Raw genomic sequence first — 24,724 nt, 5'->3', positions numbered from 1 at the left:
AAGGGCGGCCTAAACACATTGGAAGCGGCTGGATCGCGGCGCGGGGGTTTACGGAGACTGCCCCCCGCAGCATTCACTGAGAGCGGTGCTGCCCCCCTCCCCCGGGGGAGGACAGGGAGGGGGGAAAAAAAGAAAAAGCAGGCACAACAAAAATAGACAACCGCAGAAAAACTGTAAAACAAACCAGACTACCACAATCAGAGCCAGGCCACAAAGAATTAGAATCGGGTGCTGGTATCCGACATGCCACAGACTAGCGCGTGCTAGTACGACCGGAAGGGTGTGCGGGCACTATATGTGACAAGCGGAATCTGTTGTTGGCGCAGAGCGTTTTTGGGAAGCTAAAATAGCTAAACTATTCACCTACAAGAAGAAAGGAGGCGTCGTGAGGAGTTGAAGATTAAACCCTCCCCCCGGCAAAAGGCTATGTGGAAAGGGCTGCATGCACAATAAAGTACGTGAGGCAGATCAGACTGCAGAGCTGTGGAGTATTGCTACTGTTAGCCACGGACTGCTAGGACATCGGTCTGGCCACTGTGGATACGTGGTGGGCGCCGGCTTTGTAGAGACCGCATACTACTGTGCAGCATATCGAGAGACCCAGGGGGAGTAGCTCCCCGACGAACAAAGAGTCTGCTGTGTGTTGCGGATGCCATTTTGGGAGCACCCGAGAGTACCGTACTGGTTGGCGGAGAGCGGCTGTTCACTACCCTAATAAAAGAGGAGTGCCCCGTGGGCGAAGTGGAGTTGCTAGCATGAACTGCAGCTTTCTGGAGTGGTCGGAAAAGTGAGGCGAAGTCTGGGGCAGAGCCTTGCTCCTCTGTGGAGGCGACTGGTGGCTGACGGGCACACTCGATTGCAGCTTCCTGAGTGGCCAGACAAATAGCCTGCGTAAGTTACCTTAGTAGGTGGATAGTGGCTGGCTGGGATGGGGAAAAACGATGCAAGACAGCCCAGGCTCACTTTTGATAAAGCCACCGAAGCGGCAGAAGGTGAGACCAGTCCGCAAGGCCAGGTGGAGGAGGGTGCAACTTCGATGCCACCAGCAGAAGATATTCGTGCAATGTTCAAGGACCTTAAGGCAAGCATCCATGGCCTGGATTCCAAAATGGACTCCCTAGCAGAGCGTATGGATCGAATAACGCAGAGGGTAGACAAGCAGGAAAATTGAATGGGAGTGTTGGAGACCAGAGTAACGGAGACGGAAGGAGGACAGACGGACATGGCCAAACAACTGCGGGAAATGGATGGTGTGCTACAAGTAATTTGATTGAAGAATGAGGATTTGGAGGCACGGTCACGGAGAAACAACTTACGAATTACTGGCGTATCGGAGACCACGGATATCCAGAACATGGAGCGTTATATAGAGACCATGATGAAGGAGCTTTTTGGCCCTATCTTATCTCCCATGTTCCTCATTGAGCGGGCTCACAGAACTTTGGGCCCCAGGCCACGACCAGGTGCACCGCCAAGACCTATCCTGGCGAGAGTCCTGAACTACAGAGATAGGGATGCGTTCCTCCGAGCAGCACGGGAGAAAGGAGAAGTGCAATATGACGGAAATAACATTGCTATGTACCCGGATTTTACATTGCAGGTTCAGGCGGCCCGTAAAGAATTCATGCCAGCCCAAAAAAATTTCAGCAACTAGGAACTAAGTACTCGCTTATCTACCCAGCCAAATTGAGGGTACAAGGCCCAAGCAGGCCTGCCTTCTTCACGGACGCAAAGGCTGCTCTGTCATATGCAAAGCAGTTGGCTAAGGAACAGAGACAAAAACCGAAGCCGGGGGATTTGAACGAGGCTGGAAACCTGAGCGACAATGACTGATGGCACTAGCGTGCTGCACAGCTGGGTCAGATAAGTCCATACTTTTGGGTCACTGTATTGTAATGCTTTCACTGATGGGGCACTCGTTGATTGTAGACTTTGCTGGGTTCATCTGATGGAATCCATGGCGTCGCTATGGCAGTATTAATATGCGTGTTGTTACAGACCAATAATAACTATGGCGCTGAAACCTGGGGCAGTCGGTGTTAAGCTTGGCCAACCTGCCATGAGTGCAGGGGAGTGATGCTGGCAGACCTACGTTCCCCACGGGATGATTCCCTTAAGGCTCCTTTTATGGGGCTACTGGTTAAAAGTTGGGGTAACGGGGGGGGGGGGGATTTCACAACCTAATTGATGGGTTGGTGTGGGTGGGGAAGGGGAGACTGGGAAGTTGGGGGTTTGGGGGAATCTGCCAAAATGCCATATGCACATTCAGAGGTGGTTGTTGGTCGTTCAAAAGAACTTGTGCATATGCGGATGAAATCTGCGTGAAAGTCAAAATAGTATTGGAATGGAGTGGAAATGTAAGGGTGTTATGGGGGACCTGCTGTCTGGGGAGTAGAGTGGGAATGTTGGCTCATTGATGTACAACTGTCACACTTAACATGCATTACTTGGAATATTAGAGGTCTAAATGACCGTCGTTAGGCAAGACTGGTACATTCATATCTTGCTCGGCATGGTGCAGACATATGTCTGCTGCAGGAAACGCATCTGACAGAAAGCACCGCGGGATTGCTCGGGCATAAACGGTGGGGAGAGGTGGTGTCCGGAGGATACTCCAATTATTCAAGGGGAGTGGCTATCCTGCTGCGCAGAGGACTACAATGGCACACATACCGCGAAGTGGTAGACAAGGAAGGGAGATGCATACTGCTGCAGGGTACACTATATAATACACCCACGATGATTATAAACATATATGGCCCAAATAACGACGACCCGGGATTCTTTCAGCAGATAGGACACTTGATGCAAACATTCAGTTACACATTGGTCATATGGGGGGGGGGGGGGGGACTTTCATGTAGTTCTCTCGGACGGTGCGGACAGGCAGGGTGCCTCACGTGAGCACCACCCAAAAGCATCGACGACGCTGCATGACATTATAGCAGATATGCACCAGGTAGACTCTTGGAGGATGTTGCACCCTATGCTTAGAGAGGGCACCTGTGCGACTCATCATCATGGCGCCTGGTCGAGGTTGGATTTCTGGTTGTTATCAAGAGATCTATACACCTGGGTAGCAGAGAACGAGCATCTACCACGTACATTCTCAGATCACGCACCTGTACAGTTGACATTTAGAGTACCAGGCCCATATGTAGCTCCATTTAGCTGGAGATTCCCATCTGGGGCGTTGCGGGAGCAGGTTTTCAGAGAAGAATTACGGAGGAAGATAGACTATTACTTTGCACTCAACGAGGGCACCGTAGACTCGCCAGGAACTGAGTGGGAAGCGTTTAAAGTTGTGATACGAGGCGACTGTATTGCACTCAAGACAGGGGTACTCATAGACATACGAACTACATTGGGGAGGTTGGAGCGGGAGATGGATCGAATACAGGCCTGCACCCCAGATCCTACTAATATGGCTAAGATCAGGTCCCAATTGTCGGATTATCAGGCAGAAGCAGAGCGCGAAACAGCGTACCTATACAAGTCTGCAAAGGCGCGGCGATATGGTGAGAGAGACCGAGCAGGGAAAACACTGGCGGGTTTACTTAGACAGCCTACAGAAGATAGCGAGTTAGTTAGATCCCCGCCAGACATCTTAAATACAATGTCCCGATACTATGAAACACTATATGCGTTCAAGACTAACCCTCCCCAGGCAGAAATAGAAGACTACTTGGATACTATGGCTCTGGCATGGTTTAGCAATAGCGCCAGGCAGTACATGGAACTTCCCATAACGGTGGAGGATGTTCGGCAAGTAATAAGTAGTATGCCAGCGGGAAAGGCTCCAGGGGCAGACGGGTTAACAGCGGCCTTTTATAAAGAGTACCCTGATGTCCTGGCGCCGCGCCTTTTGCAGGTATATCTGGAGGCCATGGAAACGGGAGCCCTTCCCCCTACCCTCAGAGAGGCGACTATTATAACATTGCTGAAACCAGACAAAGATCCGAGTATGCCTGACTCCTATCGCCCGCTTTCCCTCATAAACCTGGATGCGAAAATCTATGCAAAGCTATTGGCAAATAGATTACAGCCCATGTTGCCACAGATAGCACTGCCAGACCAGTCTGGCTTTATACCGGGCTGATCGACTGCTCATAATATCCGAACGCTGTTTGGCATCCTGCACTATCTGGCCCCACATGTTCAGGCAATTGCCGCGTTGCTAGACGCAACAAAGGCATTTGATTAGCTGGAATGGCGATTTCTTTTTGTACTGCTGCACCGCATGGGGTTTAGCCCCTTGTTTATTAAGCAAATACAGCTGCTATATACAAACCCTATGGCACGGGTGAGAGTAAATGGGCAGGTGTCGGCACCCATTGCCATAACAAGGGGGACGAGACCGGGCTGCCCACTGTCGCCGCTGTTGTTCGCTATTGCCACAGAACCATTGGCGGCAAGGCTCCGCCAACACCACACACAACGAAGTATTACGTTCACATCCAGGGGACTGTTGATATCAATGTATGCTGACGACATGATAATTTATCTCACAAATCCCAGGGAAAACTTTGTGGAAGTTATGCGTGAGATTGTTCGCTATGGTGGGCTAACAGGTATCCAGGTGAACTGGACCAAGTCAGTGGTATTTCCCTTCACTGATGATACCACCCAGTTTGATACAGAATACCCCATGCAGTGGGCAGGTGAAGAAGTCAAATACTTAGGAATATGGGTGAGCAGATCGGTGCAAGATATATGGCTGACAAACTACGGGAGGGTGATGACCTGGATAGAGTGCAGGGTACAAAAATGGAAACCTCTTCCGCTGTCATTAATGGGGCGTATAGCCATTATTAAAATGGTGATCTTACCAAAGCTTCTATACCTGTTTGTGAACATCCCAATGCCGGTAAATACGCATTTGTTTTCGAAAACTGAAATTTCATGTATTGGACTTGGTATGGGCGGGGAAGCAACCGAGAGCATCATGGAAGCTCCTGACGCTTCCCTTTGCTCAGGGGTGTCTCGGAGCCCCAGATTTTGAACTGTATGACTACAGTTCTCAGGCGCAATATTTGTTTTTTTGGCACCACCCCACTCCCTTCCGACCCCATGTAGCGATAGAAATAGTGGCTCCCACTCAGCTGAATACGGCGGTATACAAGCCTTACAAAAGGCCTCATTTAGAAATTGACACAGTGGAAGCACTAAGGTGGGCTTGGACAGGGATAGCTAAGAGGGCAAAACTTGAGGAATTATATGCGCCGTCTATGCCACTAGGAGGCAACCCGCTCCTGGCTCCACTAGTGGACAAAGCAGTTACACTACGAGCCTCGGCCCACGCACTGGTGAAGGGCGCAAATCTTTACCCAGATGATACATTTATAACAATACAACAGATGTGCAAGGATAGGGAGCCCACGGCGTCAGACACACTTTTATATTATCAACTTAGAGCTGCTTGCCGTGCTCGCTGCGTGTCTTTCGCACTGGCGCCGCCCGCACTTCCTGCGCTAGAGAATGTGCTGGTGAACTCGGCGTCTCGCAAACTGATTACGCGTATATATAGCATCACACAAAAGGAATCGCCGATCATGACGTGTATGGCCAGAGCTGAATGGGAGAGAGAGGCAGGTATTAATATCACGGATAGGCAGTGGCATTACTGCTGTTCGCAGCTAGAACACCTATCACCCAATTATAGATTGTGTCTAATACATTTTAACTTTTTGCATAGATTATATCGTACGCCCACCCAGCTGCACCGCATGGGTATACACCCGGACACGAACTGTTGGAGGTGTGGGGCACCGGGAGCCACATTTTCACACCTGGCGTGGGACTGTGAACAGATAGGGAGGTATTGTGAGGAAGTGTTCGAGCATGTTCGAAAAATCACGCAGCACAGGATACAGGCCTCCCCTCTGACGGCGCTTTTAGGTTTGGTATTTGAGGTCCCAAAGAACACACGTAAACTAGCGGCCATGCTACTGCTACTGACGAAGAGGCAGGTAGTTATTCAATGGAAAAAACAGGTCCCTACAATAGAAGCGTGTGTGAATACTGTGGTTTATTGCAAAGATCAGCTGTCGCGATATTGGGAGTTAATGCCACTCCGATCCAGGCCGGCAGATATCTGGAAATCGTTTGAGGTTTGGCTAGAAGACCTGAGACGGAGATAAGTGGGGAGGTACTGGCGGTATCGCTATAATGTAGGTTCAATGACAAATCTCTGTGATTTACAGTATATGGTACGGACGGGAAGGGGAGAACCTTGGTAAGACCAGGCGCTTCTTGGAACATATGGGAACATGTGGGCATATAGGACCACAACAGCCAAGTAGAATGTATGACCAACTAAGAAATATTATGGACGATTAAAGTAAGGCAGAGGGGGTGGGTGGGGGGGTTTGTTAGTTGTTTGGATTAAGTTAATTCAGCAAAAATATTTGCAAAGAATGGCACTAAGATGATGTACGGGTACAGTGGAAGCTGTAATGCGATGATGATGCATCGTTGCCGGCCCGTTGGGTTGTAGGCACGTAAGCTGTGTATTGAGAGAAATGCTGAAACCAAAGACTAGCTGCCGGCCTCCGGGTTGTGTGCTACGAGCTGTGTCAACCTAACTTTCCATATCTAATAAAAAAAAAATAAAGAATTATCTAGGGGCCAAATCCTAGTGCAATTCTGCAATGCTTTACAATAGTGCCGAAAGCATCAATCTTCAAACTTCATTACAGTGCAAATGTTTGCAATAAAAAGTTAAAACCGCTAAAATGACTGAAGATGAGAATGGAAGGGGTAGACTATTACCTTGTTGAAACATCACCAAGTTAAAATAGTCCTCCGCACGTGCCACATAGAATTAAGAAAACCGGAAACGGCAAAAACAATTTGTGCGTGGGACTCATATTTTAGTACTCTATATGCTTCGGCACAATGCACAAAGCCCAGGTTCTTGCAAAGTTGAATGAGCCAACGCCGGCGAGATGGCGCATATGCAGGACAAAAGAAAAGAACGTGTAGCTCAGTTTCTTCCTTGTAGTTACAGGCAGAGCATTCACCAGAATGAGCCTTGGACCATTTGGTTGTGTTGACATGGAGAGGCAAGGTCCCTAATCTGAGCTGCATGTACAATTTCCTAGCCACTTTTATCACATGCTGATTACCACCCGGTAGCGCAAAGTACAAGGTGTTTCTTTAAAAACACCATTCACTAAACGCGACGCTCCGCCCTCGTTACGCTATTTGACCGTATAGAGCACAGACGCAACGCTCCTGAGTCACATGATGCAATGTGTCAAATGAAGCTATTTTAAATGTGTGTGTTTGTCTGTCTGTCGTTTCCCTCCCAAAAACAGGAATGCGCCGTTAGAGGAAACCATCCTCTTGCACATATCGCACCTTAGTGTGTGCGTCGCATAGATGGTCTCTAGAATATTTTCTTTTGACCACCTTTTAAAATTCACTCACATAAGGTCCTGATGAAACCCAGCCCATACTGAGAACCTGGCTGAAACATGTTAACCGTAAAGGATATCGGAGCCATTAATAATCTCCGCTGATATGCACTCCCCAGTTTTTTAATCACTGCCAAGGGCCCAAACATTAAAATAGTCTTTTTTGCATTCTGGGACCCTCAGAACAGCTTTTTAATTAACATTCATCTCACCTTCACTGCACACTCACTGCACAAAAACCTGCTCCGCTGCATCCAGGTGTCGAAGCACACCCAAGGTGCACTCGGTGCCTTGGGTGGGACCCGATGATGAAGCATGCCACCAACTAGGTTTCCTATAAAACAAACATACGCTAGGGGCTTCTATCCTGTAGCTAGTTCCCTTTGATATCTACATACATTATTAGGGGAAGTGGACTGGCTATAGTTTTTTCCTCTCTGATACTGATCATCTTCAGGAAACCCATCTAAAAACGAATACACCTAAACATTTTATTCTTAAGAATTACTCTAAGGCTTTCTTTGCTTCCACAGGGTTAGCAGTCAGGGAAGTAGCCATTTACTTCAGACAAGGGGTTGACTTTGAGATACTGCAAGTTACAAGAGACCCTCAAGGGAGGTGGATATGGGTCATTGCCAGGGTAAATAGGATGCCCTATAATTTTGTAAATTATTATGCTCCAATGATGAACCTGCACCTCTCATAAAGATTAATGAGTTGGTCAGAGGTGTAGAAGGCCCTAAATATTAGGCGGTGACTTCAATTTTATTCAAGTCCCTGGCGTGAGGCACATCAAGGTAATGCACAATCCACTTGCTATTCTCATCGATTTCAGTCAGCTTCCCGTATTGATTTTTTTCTTATCCTTTGCTATGTTAATTGTTTAAGTTCTGAAATCAGGGCCAACTCTTTTTCAGATCATTCACTAGTTATAATTGAGATTAAAGCAGAAGCTGAAAGGCGGGAGAGGTCCAGGTGGCAAATGGATCGGCTCCTCCTTTCGAACCCTAAATGGGTTGAGGGTACGAAACAATGGATTATGACATTCTTTCGGGAAAATAAGGATACAGCGGTCCTCTTTTCGGTCTGGGGAGCCTTCAGGGCTACATTGCGGGGCCAGATAATAGCCTTCTCAGCATCACAATTTAAGATGTGGAGGCAGCATATATTAAAACTACAACAGGATGTTGATACTGCTTTAATGCAGAGGGATAGCAACACTGTGCAGGATCTGGTATTGGAGGAACAGTTAACTAAAGCTAAACAGGAGCTAAGAGTTCTTTATTCTTGAAGAAATATCTAGCTCCCAGACATAGCAGCAGCTCGTATATGAAGAGAGCCAGATGGTGGGAAAACTGCTTGCCCTGCCAAACAGGAGGCTGGAAATGAAGTAAAGCAAGCACACTTTTCAGTGCCTGCTATCTTGGAGATGGTGGGACTTATCCAATAAGAGCTAGGGCTAAGCTGCGTCCCACACGAGGGTGGCATAATAGTGGGTGTAGAAACCACAGGTAAGGAACCCATTTGTCCCTACCTGTTACTGCCCTGTAACTCCGCTAAATCTAGTATTTAGGTGGCTTCACCAGACTGTGAAATGAGATCTATGATGACCTACGAAGCCTGGTCAGCAAAAAAACGCACAAGAGAAGAAAAATCAGTGACTGACTCTGCGCTTGCCCTGCCGGCCTGTCTGCTGCCTTTCACCTCAGCTACAAAAAGATGAATCTTCCTGCTGGCCCAGCAAAGACCAATATTGTGGGTGGACTGCCTGCCTTCAACAAAGACTCTAAAACTCCTGTGGACAGTGGACCTGTCCAAGAAGAAACAAATTCCAAAGCTCAAGAACTCTGCCCTGAGGACCCCAAAATCGCTTCCGGACCGACCTCTGCACCTGACGCCCATGGCCCGAGTCCAAGTGGCCCACCAGTCCTGCAAAGGTTCCCCCACTGTGGGCTAACCCCTGCCAGACTCCTATTCGACCCTCCGCCCCAACTTAAAGACTCCCCTTGATGGCGACCTGCCTGCCCGCCTAACTACACCCTGTAGGAAGCTGGCTCTGTATACACTACACCAAAATTAGGTATAATGCGCACAGTCTAGTGGAACCCCAAAGGTAGGCAGAGGTCAAAGTAGATAACACCTTACTCTCTATTAGTGGTAGTGTGGGCAAGCAGTAAGGCTTTATCTGAGGGTTGTGTTAAGAATTTTTTGTACACACTCGGGCAACAAATGATGTTGCACACTCAAAGACTGAACTCCAACCAATTTGTATCAAAAATATTTAGTTTTATTTCTAGAACCAAACCTGGTGCAGGGAAGTGAAATAATACTTTGCAAAATCTTATGCAGTGATTTACAGTTGAATGCAGGTTCAAATGCAGTTGTTTGAGTTACATGTAGGTCACTTACTTTTGCTAATCGGTGTGATATGCCTAGATATCACTCTGAAACATTTCCTAGACAAAAGGTAAGTAATTCAGTTTTTACAGTTATGCAGTTTTTCTATGTTTTGTACAAATCAACTCCAGACTTAGAAGGATTTTCAAGGAAAAGCAGTCAATGCAATCCTATGGTAGGAAATGAAGTTAACGATTTGCAGGTAAGTACTTATTTGTGGGAGTTGGTATTCCGAGGTTAGACCCAGGGTTCCCCCAGGGTCGAGGATGCACTCTCAGAACACCCTCTGCAGCACTAGGGCGGCTGGGTGCAGAGGGCTGAGGCCCAATGTTACCATTGAGGGATAGAGGGCCTCCAGTTGGTGGCTGTTCACGAGGCAAAGGTGGCCACACCTCTCTTCCTCACTTGGTTTTCCTGCCGATTCTCCCACCCAAAGTGGGGGTCAGAACTGGCGGGAGCCAGTTGCTGGAAGCAGCAAAGGGCTGGGGTAGCTCACAAAGGCGGCAAGCCTTTGAAGCTTCCCCTCGTGGATCCTGCCCATCCTGGGGTGGAGGCTTGGCTTCTTGTCCCAGGATGTGCATTGTTTCCGACCCTCCGAGAGCAGCAGACTCTCGACCTAGGGGTCCAGAAACATGTCTGGTGGTGGCAGCTGGCAAGCAGCCACTCAGCCAGGACACTAACGTTAGGTCATTTGTCTCTGAGTGCATTTACCCCACACTGGCGTCAGTGTGGGTTTAATGTGCTTAGACGTTTGATACCAAACTTCCCAGTTTTCAGTAAAGCCATTATGGTGATGTGGAGTTCGTAATGACAAACTCCCAGTACCATATACTCTTAATGGTAGTACTGCACTTACAGTGTCTAAGACTTGGTTGAGACACTGTAGGGGTGCAGGGCTCATTCACCTGTACCCTCACCACTGGTATAGTGCACCCAGTTAGAAGGGTGGCTGACCTATGCCAGGGTAGTGAATTATAGGAATGGCACACAGGGATGTGTTCCATGTCGACTCTTTACTTTACTTTGCTCTGCACCAAAACACTCAGCCTGCAAAGGCAGTGTGCGGGTGTTAAGGTAAAGGACCTCTAAGGGTGGCACAATAAGTGCTGCAGCCCTTAGGGGCCTTTTCAGGTCACAGGGCCCTTGGTACCTAGGGTACCTTTCAAGGGACTTGGATGTGGCCAGAGAGGTGCCAATTTGGGAGAACGCATTACAGTTTTTAGGGAAAGAACTTGGGCCCTGGGTACCTGGTTGGCAGGAGCCAGGGCACATTCAGTCAAAGAGCATAAACATCCGGTAAAAAGTGTGGGGCAACAATACAAAAAGGGGCACTTTACTACACCTATGCACATCTGAGAGTTCAGTAACTCAAAGACCTGTGCAAAGCATGAAAACTCATGGGTCCTAAACCCACAAAAGCCCATCTCCAGCAGGTGCTGGCCAGGAATGACAAGACTCTGGCAAGTAACATTTCCCCTACTACGTAAGAAGATAATGAGTCTGCAGTGGTAGAGGATGGAGACTCTGACTCCATCTCTACCCCATAGATGGTAACACTACTGGGAGTGACCCCAGCAGTGTCCCAGATGAGGTAGATAGTAGAGATGCAGATCTTCAGAAACTGGTCAGGAGAATAAATCTAGAAGCTAAACTCTTGGCCATAGAAAAAGAAAATGCTGACATGGGCCTAGGTCCCATATCTCGTGGTATTTATATCACATTCATGATTTCACGGATTAATAATTTTAGTTAATCTCGAGGGAATTGAACCTGCCGCATAAACGTGTTTAACTAATACCAGCAACCACTTGAGGAAATTCCTCCTGTCTTTGACTTGTAAAAAAGCGGAACAGCAAGCAGTTCAAAATGTTGCACAAAACAAAAACGTCTGTGTGAAAACATACAGCTTAAATAATTCTTTATTGAACCTCTTTGGTTTTTGACCTAACACATGGGTATTGGAGACATTGGTTTGAACACTTAATGTTAAGAAGGAGAATCTAAGACCTTAACTGTTAGGCCACAAGGGATTCCTACTGCAATCAACTAAGCCTGTGGGACTCACACTACCTTAGCTGTGCATCCTGCTGGCAACAATGTATTCTGTAATGATAAATCAGTAATTTCACAAATTAAATGCAGTTGAAGTTAAGATTGTATGTATGCATTTTTAAAGACGCTAAATGCTTGCCGATTCAGATCACAATCACGTACCCAAAAAATTATTCTGTCTACGTTTTTTATTTCAGATCCACATGATGGCATCCTTGTGCTTCTGCCAGCCGAGTCACAGAAGCGTTTAGTGCAGCTTTTGTATTTTCTGCCATGCATGCCAACAAATCTACTTGCTTGTCTTAATCGCTGCTGTATCATGGGGAGACTATCATCAAGTACAGCCACTGCCATTGTTGGGATACTGCATACTAGGTATTGTGTTTTGTTTTTGCTTTGGGAGGTTTAATGGTAATATGGGTTGCAGTAAACATAGTTCACAGCTGTTTCGATACAAAACCCTAGGTAAGCTTTTGCTAAGCAGATGAGCCCATTGAAACTTTTTGAATGTATGAAAAACTTTGCAGCACTTCCAAGAGGCATATGATACTGTATTTACCCTGTTAGCACTCTGATCCTTCACTACCATTCTTATTTTTGCAAGTAGATTGATAGATTGTCATTTCCAGCTTTCTGAATTTGGAACATGCAGCCAGTTTTTCATTATAAGAACAATCCAGCTGAACGGAAAACTGTTATATCTGCCAGCGTGGCTCCCATGAAATTCCTTACTTGCTCTATGCATTTTGCCCAGGACTCTTCAGACTTAGTTGCTCACTCTCATTGAGTGTATCTGAGCTGAATACTTTCATTCTATAGGATCTAATTCCTATCCTTGATTGGAACATTGCAAGCTAATTTCTGGCTGCAAACAGATTGGGAAGATTTAGAAGGAAACAGGCATATACCATCTTTCCTACTTGGCCATTGTATATCACTTTTCTATGAATATGGGGATTCACGATTTTCTGGGGTTAACAATGCTCTTGGGAAGTATAAAACAAGTTAATTGTATTACTTTTAAATTAAAATGCTAATAATTGTGAAATAAATTGTGGTCATGGGCACAAGCAAATAATTTATTGGTACAGTCAGCCGCGCCAATTTTGTGCACTTTCCTTTGATCTTATGTTAATTTTGCCCAAGATTTCAGGTCACTTTATCTATAAACACAGTTTACTGTGGGTTATTTCCAAACACACTGTGAGAAAGTAACCTCTTTCTGCATGGTTGCCCCCACTTTTTGCTGAATTGTTGATGTGCTTTGACTGAGTGTGCCCTGGGCTCCTGCTTATCAGGTACCCAGGGCCTATGTTCTTTCCCCAACACTGCATTGAAGCCTAAACCCAATTGGCATCTCTGGCCACAGGTCAGCCCCTAGTAAATGGTACCACAGGTACCCAGCGCACTGTGACCATGGAAGGCCTCTAAGGGCTGCATTACTTATTGTGCCACTCTTAGAGGTCTTGTACCATTACACTCGCACACTGCCTTTGCAGGATGCGTGTTTTGGTGCACACCAAAGTGAAGAGTCGACATGGCACACATCTGTGTGCCATGCCTACAACCCACTGCCCTGACATAGATCAGTCACCCCTCTAGCTGGGTGCACTGTACCAGTGGTGAGGGTACAGGTGCATAAGCCCTGTACCCCTACAGTGTCTATGTCCATTCTTAGACATTGTAAGTGCAGTGCTGCCATTAAGAGTATATGGTGCTGGGAGTTTGTCATTATGACTGAGCCAGCCATGGACAGGCTCATGCCCCCTCCCACTGAAGGGTGGCATAATTGGGGGTGTACCCACCCCAGGGAATGGACCCATTAGTCCCTACCTTTTACCTACCTGTAACCCCCCTAAATCTAGTATTTAGGGGCACCCCTGAACCTTGCACCTCAGACAAGAAGAAACTACAAGAGAAGAAGGACCGAACAGCCATGCAGAGGCTAACAAGAGGAAGACGCCCACTGAATTGGCACCAGCCCGGAGAACCTGCCTGCCTTTAACCTCAAAGACTGTGTCGCCCGTGAACACTGGATTTGTTCATCTGCAACCTCTGGTTCCGGCCGGACACCGTGCATCCGCCCCACTCTGCACCTGCCGTCCACGGCCCGAGCTCGAGTGGGCAAACTCCACGAGGAGGGCCCCCTGGCGATACTAACCCGAGATCTAGCAACCCCTGACCTGCCTCAAGCCGACGCCTGCAGCCTAAATTAGGAAGCCCCCCCCTTCCCCAACGGCAACCAGGAGCTGGTAAGATCCAACCTTAAAAGGCACCCCTGCATCTGACCGCCTTAAAGGGCCAAACCGACGGTGCCTAACCAACTCCCAACTTACCTCTCGAAGTGGCGGTCGTACCCAGAAGACCTTCGTCCCCAAGCCTGCAGTACCTTTGCAAACCCGAGTTTCCCCATTGCAAACAGGGCTCCCGACGTCAAAACAGCACCCTGCACCCGGCCGCCCGAGTGCTGTTGAGGGTGCACCTTTGGTGCTACTTTATTTCCCCATTTGCCCTGAGCTAAAGTCTAGGAGCTTTGCTCCCACAACCAAGTGGCCTGCTCGCCAGCAGCCACCAACCGGAGGATCCCCTATCCTCCATTGGATAACATGGGGCCTCAGCACTCTGCACCTGGCCGCCATAGTGCCGCTGAGGGTGCAACTAGAGTGCATCCTTGACCCTGGGGGATCCCTGAGTCTACCCCCAGTACCTCAACTCTCACTACCAGATACTTACCTCAAAACCGATAACACTATGTTAGAGGCATGTGAGCTGTAGATCACATGCTGTGCATAGCTTGCCATCTAGTGTTGGGTCCGGATGTTTGCACTTTGTTTTTCTTCAAAGAAGTCTTTCCAGTCACGAGGTAGGTGACTCCTCCTTTTAATGATAGTGCTCATGGATATCAACTCCATTGTTAGATTGTTTTTTTCCGCCATCAGGTTCAGGCGTCTATCGCTGCGCTCTGGTTTGACACCATTCCTTCAGTTTACCTCAGTGCGCAAGATACTCACCCTTGATGGTATTGTTTTCGATTACGTCTCCCTTTCGATCGCGTATCATATTTACTCAGTAAAACTAATCTTTCGATCGGAAAGCACGTTGAAGGCCGTCGGGCCGTCCCACACCGGGCCGACCCGCAGTCGATGGAACGAACTCCCTTCAAATTCTGCCCTCAGTGTCAAGTGAAATACCTGCGCACCGACTCACATGTAGTGTGTAACCTGTGTTTGTCCCCTGGACACAGAGAACAAGACTGCGACGCGTGCCAGGCTTTCCGCTCCAAGAAAATACTTCACGACCGTCTGGCTTGACCTAGCAACATGCAGTGCCAGCACGCATGCTCCATTCCAGACATCTCAGGCACCAATCGGACAAAGATGCCGGGGAGGCCATGGGAACCAAGGAGGAGCAGGTGCTGGTCGCCATCTCAGAGCTCTACTCCGACCAAGAGGACAGCATCCCACATGGACAACGTACCGTGAGTATAGCTCCCCCCTCGTCCCAAAACACAACTCCACATAAAAAGAAGGCTCCAGTCCAACCTGCGTCCTCTGGTTCCGGTTGGCACCGAGACCACGCTTCCGAAGCCCCGCCTTCTGGCTCGGCACGAAGCCTTCCGGCTCCAAAAAGACTACCTCCTGACCAAGACCTTCGGGGTTGAAACACAAGTCCGGCACCGACCCCCACCATTCGGCCTCGAAACACACTTCGGATCCAAAGACACCAACGCTTGCAACTCTGGCACCGAAACGTTTGGCGCCGAAACAATCAGATGTGCAGAAAACACTGAAAAAGCACAGTTTTGATGCTCCGATCGATAAACCGGATCCAAAACAGAAAGTGTTGTATATTCATCCACAAACTGGACTTATCACCACTAAAGTGACTTTAAAAGAAGGGCTGATGCAGAAGAGGAATATCACATTCCTTTGAAGAAAAGGACTGTTGGAACTATCCCTTCCCCTCCTCCTCTGCCTCTTCCATCACCTCCTTCCCCTCCGTTCCATCCAATTTCACCTGAACATTCACCACCACATACACCTGACAACCAGGATGATGGGGATGACGATGGGGATGATAATCAGCCACTACAAGACCCATGGGACGATTACAACACCAACTCACCCAGGCAATGATCCTGACTTGTACCCTAAAAAGCCCTCTCCACCAGATGACAGTGTAGGCTACGTTGAATTACTGGGTAGAGCGGACTACCATGGGGTGCAGCTACATAAAGAATCCTTAGAACAGGATTTCCTCTTTGAAACCCTCCGTACCACGCAGAAGTCATCACACACACTACCCATGCTCAAGGCGATCACCAGGCATGTAGATGACCTCTTTAATGACCCTGTCATAGCTCTTATTCTTACCCCTAGAGTAGACAAGAAGTACAAGCCAGCACCATCGGCCCCAGTATATATAAGGGGACAGTTACCACTAGACTCCCTGGTTGTGCCCAATGCAAGGAAAAGAGCCAACTCCCAGACGAAAGGAGATGTTCCACCCCCTAATAAAGAATCCAAACTTATTGATGCTTCGGGGAAAAGGGTGACCTCTCAGGCAGCGAGCTTATGGCGTGTCTCCAACACTCAGGCATGGCTAGCATAATATAACTGTGCGCTCTGGGAGGAGATGGAGCAATTGATCCAATATTTGCCCCAGGAACACAGATCTAAAGCACAAGACCTGGGGTGTGAAGGGCAACTTATTTCTAACAACGCAATAAGATGTTCCCTAGATGCTGCAGACACTGCTGCTAGAGCTATAAACACCAGTGTCCTCTTAAGGAGGCATGTTTGGCTTTGTATATCTGGGTTCAAACCTCCATATTAAATACACCGTTTGATTAGAAACATCTATTTGGCCCAGTGGTAGATTATTCACTAGAGAAAATGAAGAAAGACACTGAAGTGGCCAAATCCATGGGAGCCCTTTAGTCAACACAAAGCTGTGGTTCCTTTTGGCTCTTCTTAGACCACCTCCACCTATAAGGGCAATAACCAACCCTCTCCATCTAGGGGTTACTTCAGAGGGGGTTACAGAGGTAAGGGAAGGGATTCAAACACATGCGCCTCCCCTGCCAATAGAAAGCAGTGACTGCCACCACATCCCCGACCACTGACTGGGAAGACTGTCAGATTTTCTACCAGTCTGGCAGTCAATAACAGACAACTGGGTACTGCAAATGATCCATTCTGGTTATTGTCTGGAATTCATCAACACTCCTCCAAACATTTCACCAAAGTCACACAAACTTTCACCAGATCACCTACACCTCTTCAAACAAGAGGTTCAGTCTCTACTTCTAAAAGGGGCTATAGAGCCCGTACCACCCCTCCAGGTACCCACACCCGCAATCCAAGGGCAATGCACTATGGATGAACTGGTCAGGGATATTGCCTACGCTTTTACGCCTCTCCCACTCATTCCATTAGTGGTTCACAAGCTCAGGCAAACGTCTCTCACACTAATCCTAGTAGCTCCCACATGGGCACGTCAACCTTGGTTCACATCCCTGTTGGAGCTATCTCTGGTTCCGCATCAAAAGCTGCATTTAACCTCCAGTCTCCTTACACAGAGCCATGGAGGAATCAGACACCCAGATCCCAAACAGCTTAACCTCGCGATCTGGCTGCTGAAATCGTAGAGTTTGGTTACTTGAACCTTCCCCCAGAATGTCTGACTATCATTAGGGAGGGTAGAAGACCTACTACAGCTACACAGCTAAGTGGAAGCGATTTGTTGTATATTATGGTAACAATCATATCAACCCTCTTGATGCTTCCATACAAATCATCATCTGCTATCTTTTACACTTGCAAAAGTCATTGTTGGCTTGCACCTCCATCAGACTACACCTCGCGGCAATAGCTGCATATCTACAAAATAGGCAGCATTTGTCGTTGTTTAGGGTACCAGCGATCAAAGCCTTCATGGAAGGACTAAAGAGTCATACCACCTAAACTTCTACCTGCTCTAGTGTGGAATATTAACATAGTCCTCACAAGATTAATGGGCCCACCTTTTGAGCCCATGCACAAATGCGAACCACAGTTCCTCTCCTGGAAAACCGCTTTCCTCATTGCAATCACTTCTATAAGGCGAGTGAGTGAATTACAAGCATTAACCATACAATAACCATTTTTCCAACTACACAGAGACAAAGTGGTTCTTTGGGCCAATCCTAAATTGTTACCTAAGGTAGTATCTGCATTTCACATAAATCGGTAGAAATACCTGTATTCTTCCCTCAACCTGATTCAGTGGCAGAACGAGCTTTACACACCTTAGATGTTAGAAGAGCACTCTTGTATTACATTGAAAGGACACAATCTTTTCGTAAAATAAAACAACTCTTTGTTGCTTTTGCGCCACCACACAAGGGCAATCCTATTTCCAAATACGGTATTGCAAGGTGGATTGTTAAGTGCATTCAAACCTGCTATGCAAAAGCAATGGAACTCTAACTGCACCCACTGGGGTACATCCCACTCGCAAGCTATGGGCCACTATGACCTTTTTGGGAAACATTCCCATAGTTGACATTTGCAAAGCTTCAACATGGTCTACACCACACATTTTCACTAAATACTATTGTGTAGATGTATCTGAAAGAGACACATTAGTGATAGATTCCTTACCTTAGAATATCCCCAGGCGTCAGACTGGATCCGGAAAGTTTTTGTCAGCAGTACCCTTGCGCGTTGGTAGGCGTCATCGTGCAGTTCCATGTACGCCGCTGGCGTTTTAGTCGCCGAGATGACGCCGTCGGAGCTACTTAGACGTGCCCACGCACGCTGACGTCAGTTCTTTCTTTTTCCTCGCCAGCAAGCACAGATCCGAGAGAGCGGTATCTTAGTTAATACTTTAACTTGGTTTCTGAGAATATGTTTGTCTTGTTTTGTCGAGTACTCGACTCCTGGTGCAGTAGGGATGCCCGGGTTTAAGTCCTGTAGGGCCTGCCGTCGGAACATGTCGGTGGTCGACCCGCGCGACGTGTCTCTCTTCTGCTTGAGGCACGCCCATCACCCTGATTGTCGGGCCATGGCGCCGAAAGCTTTGCGGGAGCGTTCCCGAAAGTTGTTGGAGGTCTGACAATCGGTTCCGCGCCGCTCGAGGTCTCGCTCCCGTGGGAGGTCTATGGACCGGTCGCAAAGCCGACACCATCGCTTGTCGGGTTCGGGGACAGGTAAGTCACGGCGCCGTAAGAAGTCGAAGAAGCGACGTCGCTCTTAGTCTACCCCTCACCGGTCACGGGACGCAGTAGAGGGGGCTGGTGGTCACTCCCCCGTGGCTCCGATGGAGCCTCCGTTGTTGCCTACGGCCTACCCGCCTTTCCCAGGCCCGCACGCGACTCTGGACGAAATACAGGTCTTCCTGTTGGCCATGGGCCATTTGTTCGCCCCATCGGGTCCCTCCGGAGCGCCTTTGGGCCCCGTGGGCCCGTTGAGTGGGTCTGCCCCAGTGCCACCGTCCTTGGCCCCGGCTGCGCTGGCACGATCCCCTGCAGTGCCTGGGACGGTGCTGGATACGTCGCTGGACGGCGTCGAACCTGGATTGGTCTACTACCCCCGATTCCAGTTCCAGGTGGGGAGTTTTTCCCATTTCCCTGGGCACCTCGTCCTTACCAGTCTCTTCCACAGCCGGCGGACGAAGGTGAATACAGGGAGGGGTCTGAGGACCCTCTTGCAGCTCAATGCGAGGATGAACCGGACTGGGAGGGTGATATGGAATGTCCAGGCGATCTGGATTTCTCTCCACACCTGGTACCTTGTCCCCTTCTTCCATGGTTACGGAGGAGGTTGGGACTTTTTCTGTGGTGTTGCGAAGGGCGGCTGAGGCTCTTAACCACGAGCTCCCTTCTGTGCCTATCAGGACCAATCTCCTAACTTAGGTGCTGCAGCCAGCATCCTCCTCCGCGGAGGTGCTGCTGCCCTTCAACGACGCCCTTACTGACGTCCTGTTTAGCACCTCGCACAAACCTAACACAGGGGTTCCTGTGGATAAGGGTATAGCACGCCACCGGCGCCTGTGAACCCCAGCTTTCTTAGACAACACCTGATGCCTCAGAGTCTGGTTGTCCAGGCCTCTGCCTCTCTGAGCGCATTCCCTTTTGCTCCTCTGGACAAGAAACTGGAGCAATTTGGCAAAAAGATTTTCACTTCTGGCAGTTACGGATTGTGGACGGTAAATACTGCGTGCCTGTTGGGACGCTACTCAAATTCTGTGTGGGACACCGTGGCACAGGTGCTGCCTCAGTGCCCTGTGGAAGCTCGGGCGGTGCTCTCCCAGGCCATTACCGAGGGGAGAGATGCTGCCAAATTCACTATCTGTTGTAGACTTGACACGACCGACGCCCTAGGCAGGGCTCTTTCCACAACGGTGGCGCTCCGCCGTTACGCTTGGCTCCGAACTACTGGCTTCTCCAGAACACTCTGTTGGACATGCCCCTTGATGGCACACGCCTCTTTGGTGTCGAGGCGGATAGCCCCCTGGAGCGCTTTAGGACTCTCGGGCTACGGCCCAGTCCTTGGGTCTCGCCACCACGCGCACTCCCTCGGGGTCTGCTTTTCGCTCCTTCCGAGGTCTGGGTCGAGGCGCCCAAACGCGTTCCTTTCAGAACTGCCAACCAAAGCAACCATAACCGCAGCGCAGCCGCAGTCGTGGGGCCCGCCGTGGTGGGTCCCGGGGCCAGCGGGTGGGTCAAGTCCACCACTGTCCCTGCCACCACTGCCTCAAAACCTTCCTAGTTTCAGCAGACCGGAAGCCAGTGGGCGGCAGGATTCGCTATCACCTCCCCTACTGGCGCACCGTCACTTCGGACAGGTGGCTTCTCCAGATAGTCCGAAGGGGCTACTCCCTTCCCTTCGAGCCTACCCCTCCAACCATGCCACCTCAGTGCCACCGCATGCTGGGGGATCACTTGGCACTTCTTTAACAGGAAGTTGCGGCCTTCTTGGCGAAGGGGGCCATCAAGCGCGTTCCAACGCCAGAAGTAGGTCGTGGTTTTTATTCCCACTACTTCTTGGTTCCAAGAAGGACAAGGGCTTGCGACCTATCTTAGACCACCGGAACGTCCATCGCTTCCTCCGGAAGGAGAAGTTCACGATGCTCATGCTTGCTCAGGTCTTGTCTGCCCTTGACCCGAAAGACTGGCTGGTAGCGTTGGACTTGAAGGATGCTTATTTTCACGTCTCTGGACATGGCTGGAACGTCAAGGCATTTCCTTGGTGGTTCAACACTTGGCAGGTTCTCTGAACGCCATGGCGGACGAACTCAGCTGCAGGTGCATGTTGGATCATGAATGGCATCTTCACTTGGACGTGACACAAGGTCTCTGTCAGCAGTGGGGAGAACCTTGGTTAGATCTATTCGCCACCGAAGAGAACGTGCAATGTCAGCAGTTCTGCGCGTTGGAGTTTCCAAGGCGGCACTCGCTCGGAGATGCTTTTCGTCGTGAGTGGAGTTGCGGTCTGTTGTACCCCTTTCCGCCTATACCACTTCTACCCAGAGCGCTGAAGAAGATCAGGCGTGACCGGGCCCAAGTCATTCTTGTGGCACCGGACGGGGCTCGAAGGGTGTGGTATCCCGAGCTACTCAGTATGAGCGTGGATTCCCCGATCCGACTGCCTCTTCAGAAGAATCTCCTGTTGCAGAACCGGGGGACGGTCCTCCACCTGAACCTGTCCAGCCTCCACCTCCTTGTGTGGAGATTGAGCGGCGACAGTTGATTCCATTTTACTTGCCTCCTGAAGTCAGTAATGTGATTCTGGCAGCCAAGCGTCCCTCAACTAAAACTGTATACGCCTGTCGGTGGAACAAGTTTGTGGCATGGTGCACAGCGAAAGCTGTAGATCCCCTTTCTGCCCCTCTTTCTGAGGTCCTATTCTTTCTCTCTTTGGCCCAGCAGTATGTGCTCTGGGCACCATCAAGGGCTACCTTTCTGTTCTTACAGACTTTCTCAGGCTGCCTGATCAGCCCTCTCTTTTCAAGTCCCCTGTTGTCAATAGATTTCTCAAAGGCAAAGGTTAGCGCTCTGTATGAAATGTATGTGTTTTTAATACTGATAAATGGAATTGTTCAACTTTTATTTAACCTCACCTCGTTTTGAGTTTAATTTGTGCTGCACTTGTGCCCAGTCGCATTTCAGGCTCCTCGACTCCCTGGTTGCCCCCACTTTTTTCCTGGTGTTTTGCACTTGTGCCCAGTCGCATTTCAGGCACCTCGACTCCCTGGTTGCCCCCACTTTTTCCTGGTGTTTTGCTGGTTTTCGACTTAGGCTAGGGTCCTGAATAGCAGGATCCCAGCCAGACTATCTGCTTTCTCCCTAAAATTGATCCCATGTCCTTTAGGTACACTCCAGATTGGATTCTGGGGTACCCTTATAAGTCCCTAGTAATGAATGAATGAATTAGCTTTATTCGGTTTTCATTTTGACACATAGAAAAACCATAAAAGCACGATTTATAAAAACATTTCATCATTGCATACACATTTAACACAATGATTTATATAATGACAGTTCATATTTGACTGTATAGACATCGTAAAAAAAAATTATATAAAATGTTCATGAGCATTTACACCTTAAATAGCATCATCTTTATACATGTTCATATAATCAATTTAAAAAGTTTAAAACTTATAAAAAATGGACCTAAAATCTCAAACGTGCTTTATTTTATAACACGGTTCAGAAAAACTTTCTACATCTAAAGATACTTTTCAAAAATTGCGCTATGTGTTTCCCAAAGCACTCATTATCCAAAAGCTGTAGCGCAAGATAGGCTGGGCGGCATTGCCTCAAGCCCAATATTTTTCAAAGTGGTTTAGTCCGCCTCTTCCTTTGATCTTGATAAAATTTACAGAATAGTATTACAGGGATAGTTGTTTGGGGCGAAACACCGTCACAAAAACAGTTTGGTAAGTTCCATGACCAATCATTTAAAGTCGGAAAGCTTACCAAGCGGTGGAAAACATCCAATCTGAATTGTACTAAGAGGAATCTGTCATAGCCACCTAGTAAGTATGTTAAATCTGGCTGGATACCAATAGTGGATCGGATCATTTGGCTATGTTGGACCATAGGCCTTGACGCTTCGGTAGCGAATCTGCTTGCTTCCAAATGGGCCAGACAATGTTTTTTTAAATAGTTTCCTAGGAAATACTCCCAATAACATAGGTTTATCATAAAATTCTGGTCGGCCTAGGTCTGTCATAAAGGTTTTAATATAATTTAGCCATCCAATCTACAAAGAGTGATCTAGTTTCAGACAATCTATTACTGTCCCGGTCAAATGCAGTTTTTGGCGAAGTCCAAATCCGATGCCATAGCAATATTGGGTGTACCTTTATTATGTCAGTAATATATGATAGGCCCAACTCACTGTGGCAAACATAGGTAGAAGTAGAACGTGGAACTGCCAATAAATACCTTAAAAGGGAATTTTTCACCTTCTGGATATCTTTTACATCACGATACCCCCATATCCCAGCCCCATAAGTGGCTACGGTAACGCACTTGGCTTTGTATATTTGTAGCATCTCTGCCGGAGGCCTCTTTCCTGTTTTTTGGCAGAAATTAACTAGAGCCATAGTGGATTTCATGAAAAGTAGTTTCCTCGCTTCTACAGCCTGACACCATGAGCCTTTGTTATCGAATAGAATTCCTAGATAGGAATACGTTTTAGTAATTCCACCTTTTTATTATCTATATATATGTCTTTCCGTTTTCTTCCAGCTGACCCACAGCACATTATAAAAGCTTTGGTAGTATTTTTAAATCCAAGTTTTCCATAAACTTGTTATAACTGTCCATGGCCCGTCGTAGCCCTATTGGTGTGTGGACCATGACTACGGCGTCGTCCGAATAGAGTAGGACGGGTATAGGGCGTCTTTGCGACTCTGGTGGGTCCCGGCACCCCTCTAACATGGCTTGCTCCAGGCCATTAGTATATAATGTAAATAAGAAGGGTGCCAGAACACAGCCGTGTCTAACCCCCCCTCTCTACTTGAAATGGCACCGTGCATTCTTATACAGTTCTCTTAAAAAAAGAATTATGGGGGCTTCCACCCCCATACTCGCCAAGATGCTCCAGAGTTTACTATGGATGACACTGTCAAAAGCAGCGGTTCAATCTACAAAGGCCAGTTACAGGTTTCCCCTTCTCGCCTTTGTATATTTGCCCATAATGATGGTCAGGTTCAGGCCCTGTTCTACTGTTCCTAGCCCTTCCCTAAAACCGAATTGGAGATCTGATATGATGCTTTTATCCTCAGCCCACTGCTGGAGTCGGTTCAGGACTATGCATCCTGCGACTTTGCCCATGGAGTCCAGCAGTGAAATGGGGCGATAACATCCCGGGTTCTGTCGTTCTCCCTTTTTAAAAATCGGTACCATTATAGATTCAGACCACGAATCTATAAGTCCGATTGCGCAGCAGGCTTCCAATACTTTTGTTAGTATTGGACCCCAAAGCTGTAAGTTATATTTGAAACTGTCGACAGGAACACCATTGGGGCCTGGAGCCTTTCCGCCCTTACTAGCTATTACGGCACCTTCTACCTCTTCCAGGGTAAAGGCCAAGTCGAATGGGAAATCTGTTGGAGGATGACTTAAGGCTTTGGTATTTACGATTATAGTATCATCCTCCCTGGTTTTAACAAAGATATTAACAAAATGTTCCACCCAGCGAGCTTCGTCAATGGCAAGTTGTATTTCAGGGGTGTTTTCTACATTCATGAAAGGGGATTTTACCACTCGCCAAAAGGCTGTGCTATCCTTGTCCACACTTGCCTTGTAGGTCGGCCCATATCTGTTTTTTAAGTCTTGCGTGATCCAGCACATGCGCTGG

At 48.2% G+C, this 24,724-nt stretch overlaps 1 protein-coding gene across 3 annotated transcripts in view; it reads left to right on the top strand.

Annotated features, from left to right (window-relative positions):
- The window catches only part of TEX10 (testis expressed 10), a 429,953-nt gene that overhangs the window by 142,459 nt on the left and 262,770 nt on the right, over nt 1-24,724 (top strand). For all 3 annotated transcript variants that reach the window (XM_085606784.1, XM_085606783.1, XM_085606782.1), the window contains exon 8: nt 12,065-12,242. In XM_085606784.1, coding sequence (XP_085462910.1) covers nt 12,065-12,242 — 178 coding nt within the window. The remainder of the gene's footprint in view (nt 1-12,064; nt 12,243-24,724) is intronic.

This window comes from Triturus cristatus, chromosome 5_2 (genome assembly GCF_964204655.1).
Source record: "Triturus cristatus chromosome 5_2, aTriCri1.1, whole genome shotgun sequence".
NCBI lineage: Eukaryota > Metazoa > Chordata > Amphibia > Caudata > Salamandridae > Triturus > Triturus cristatus.
Note: the sequence above shows the minus strand (reverse complement) of the source record. Positions and strands in the feature narration are given on the sequence as shown.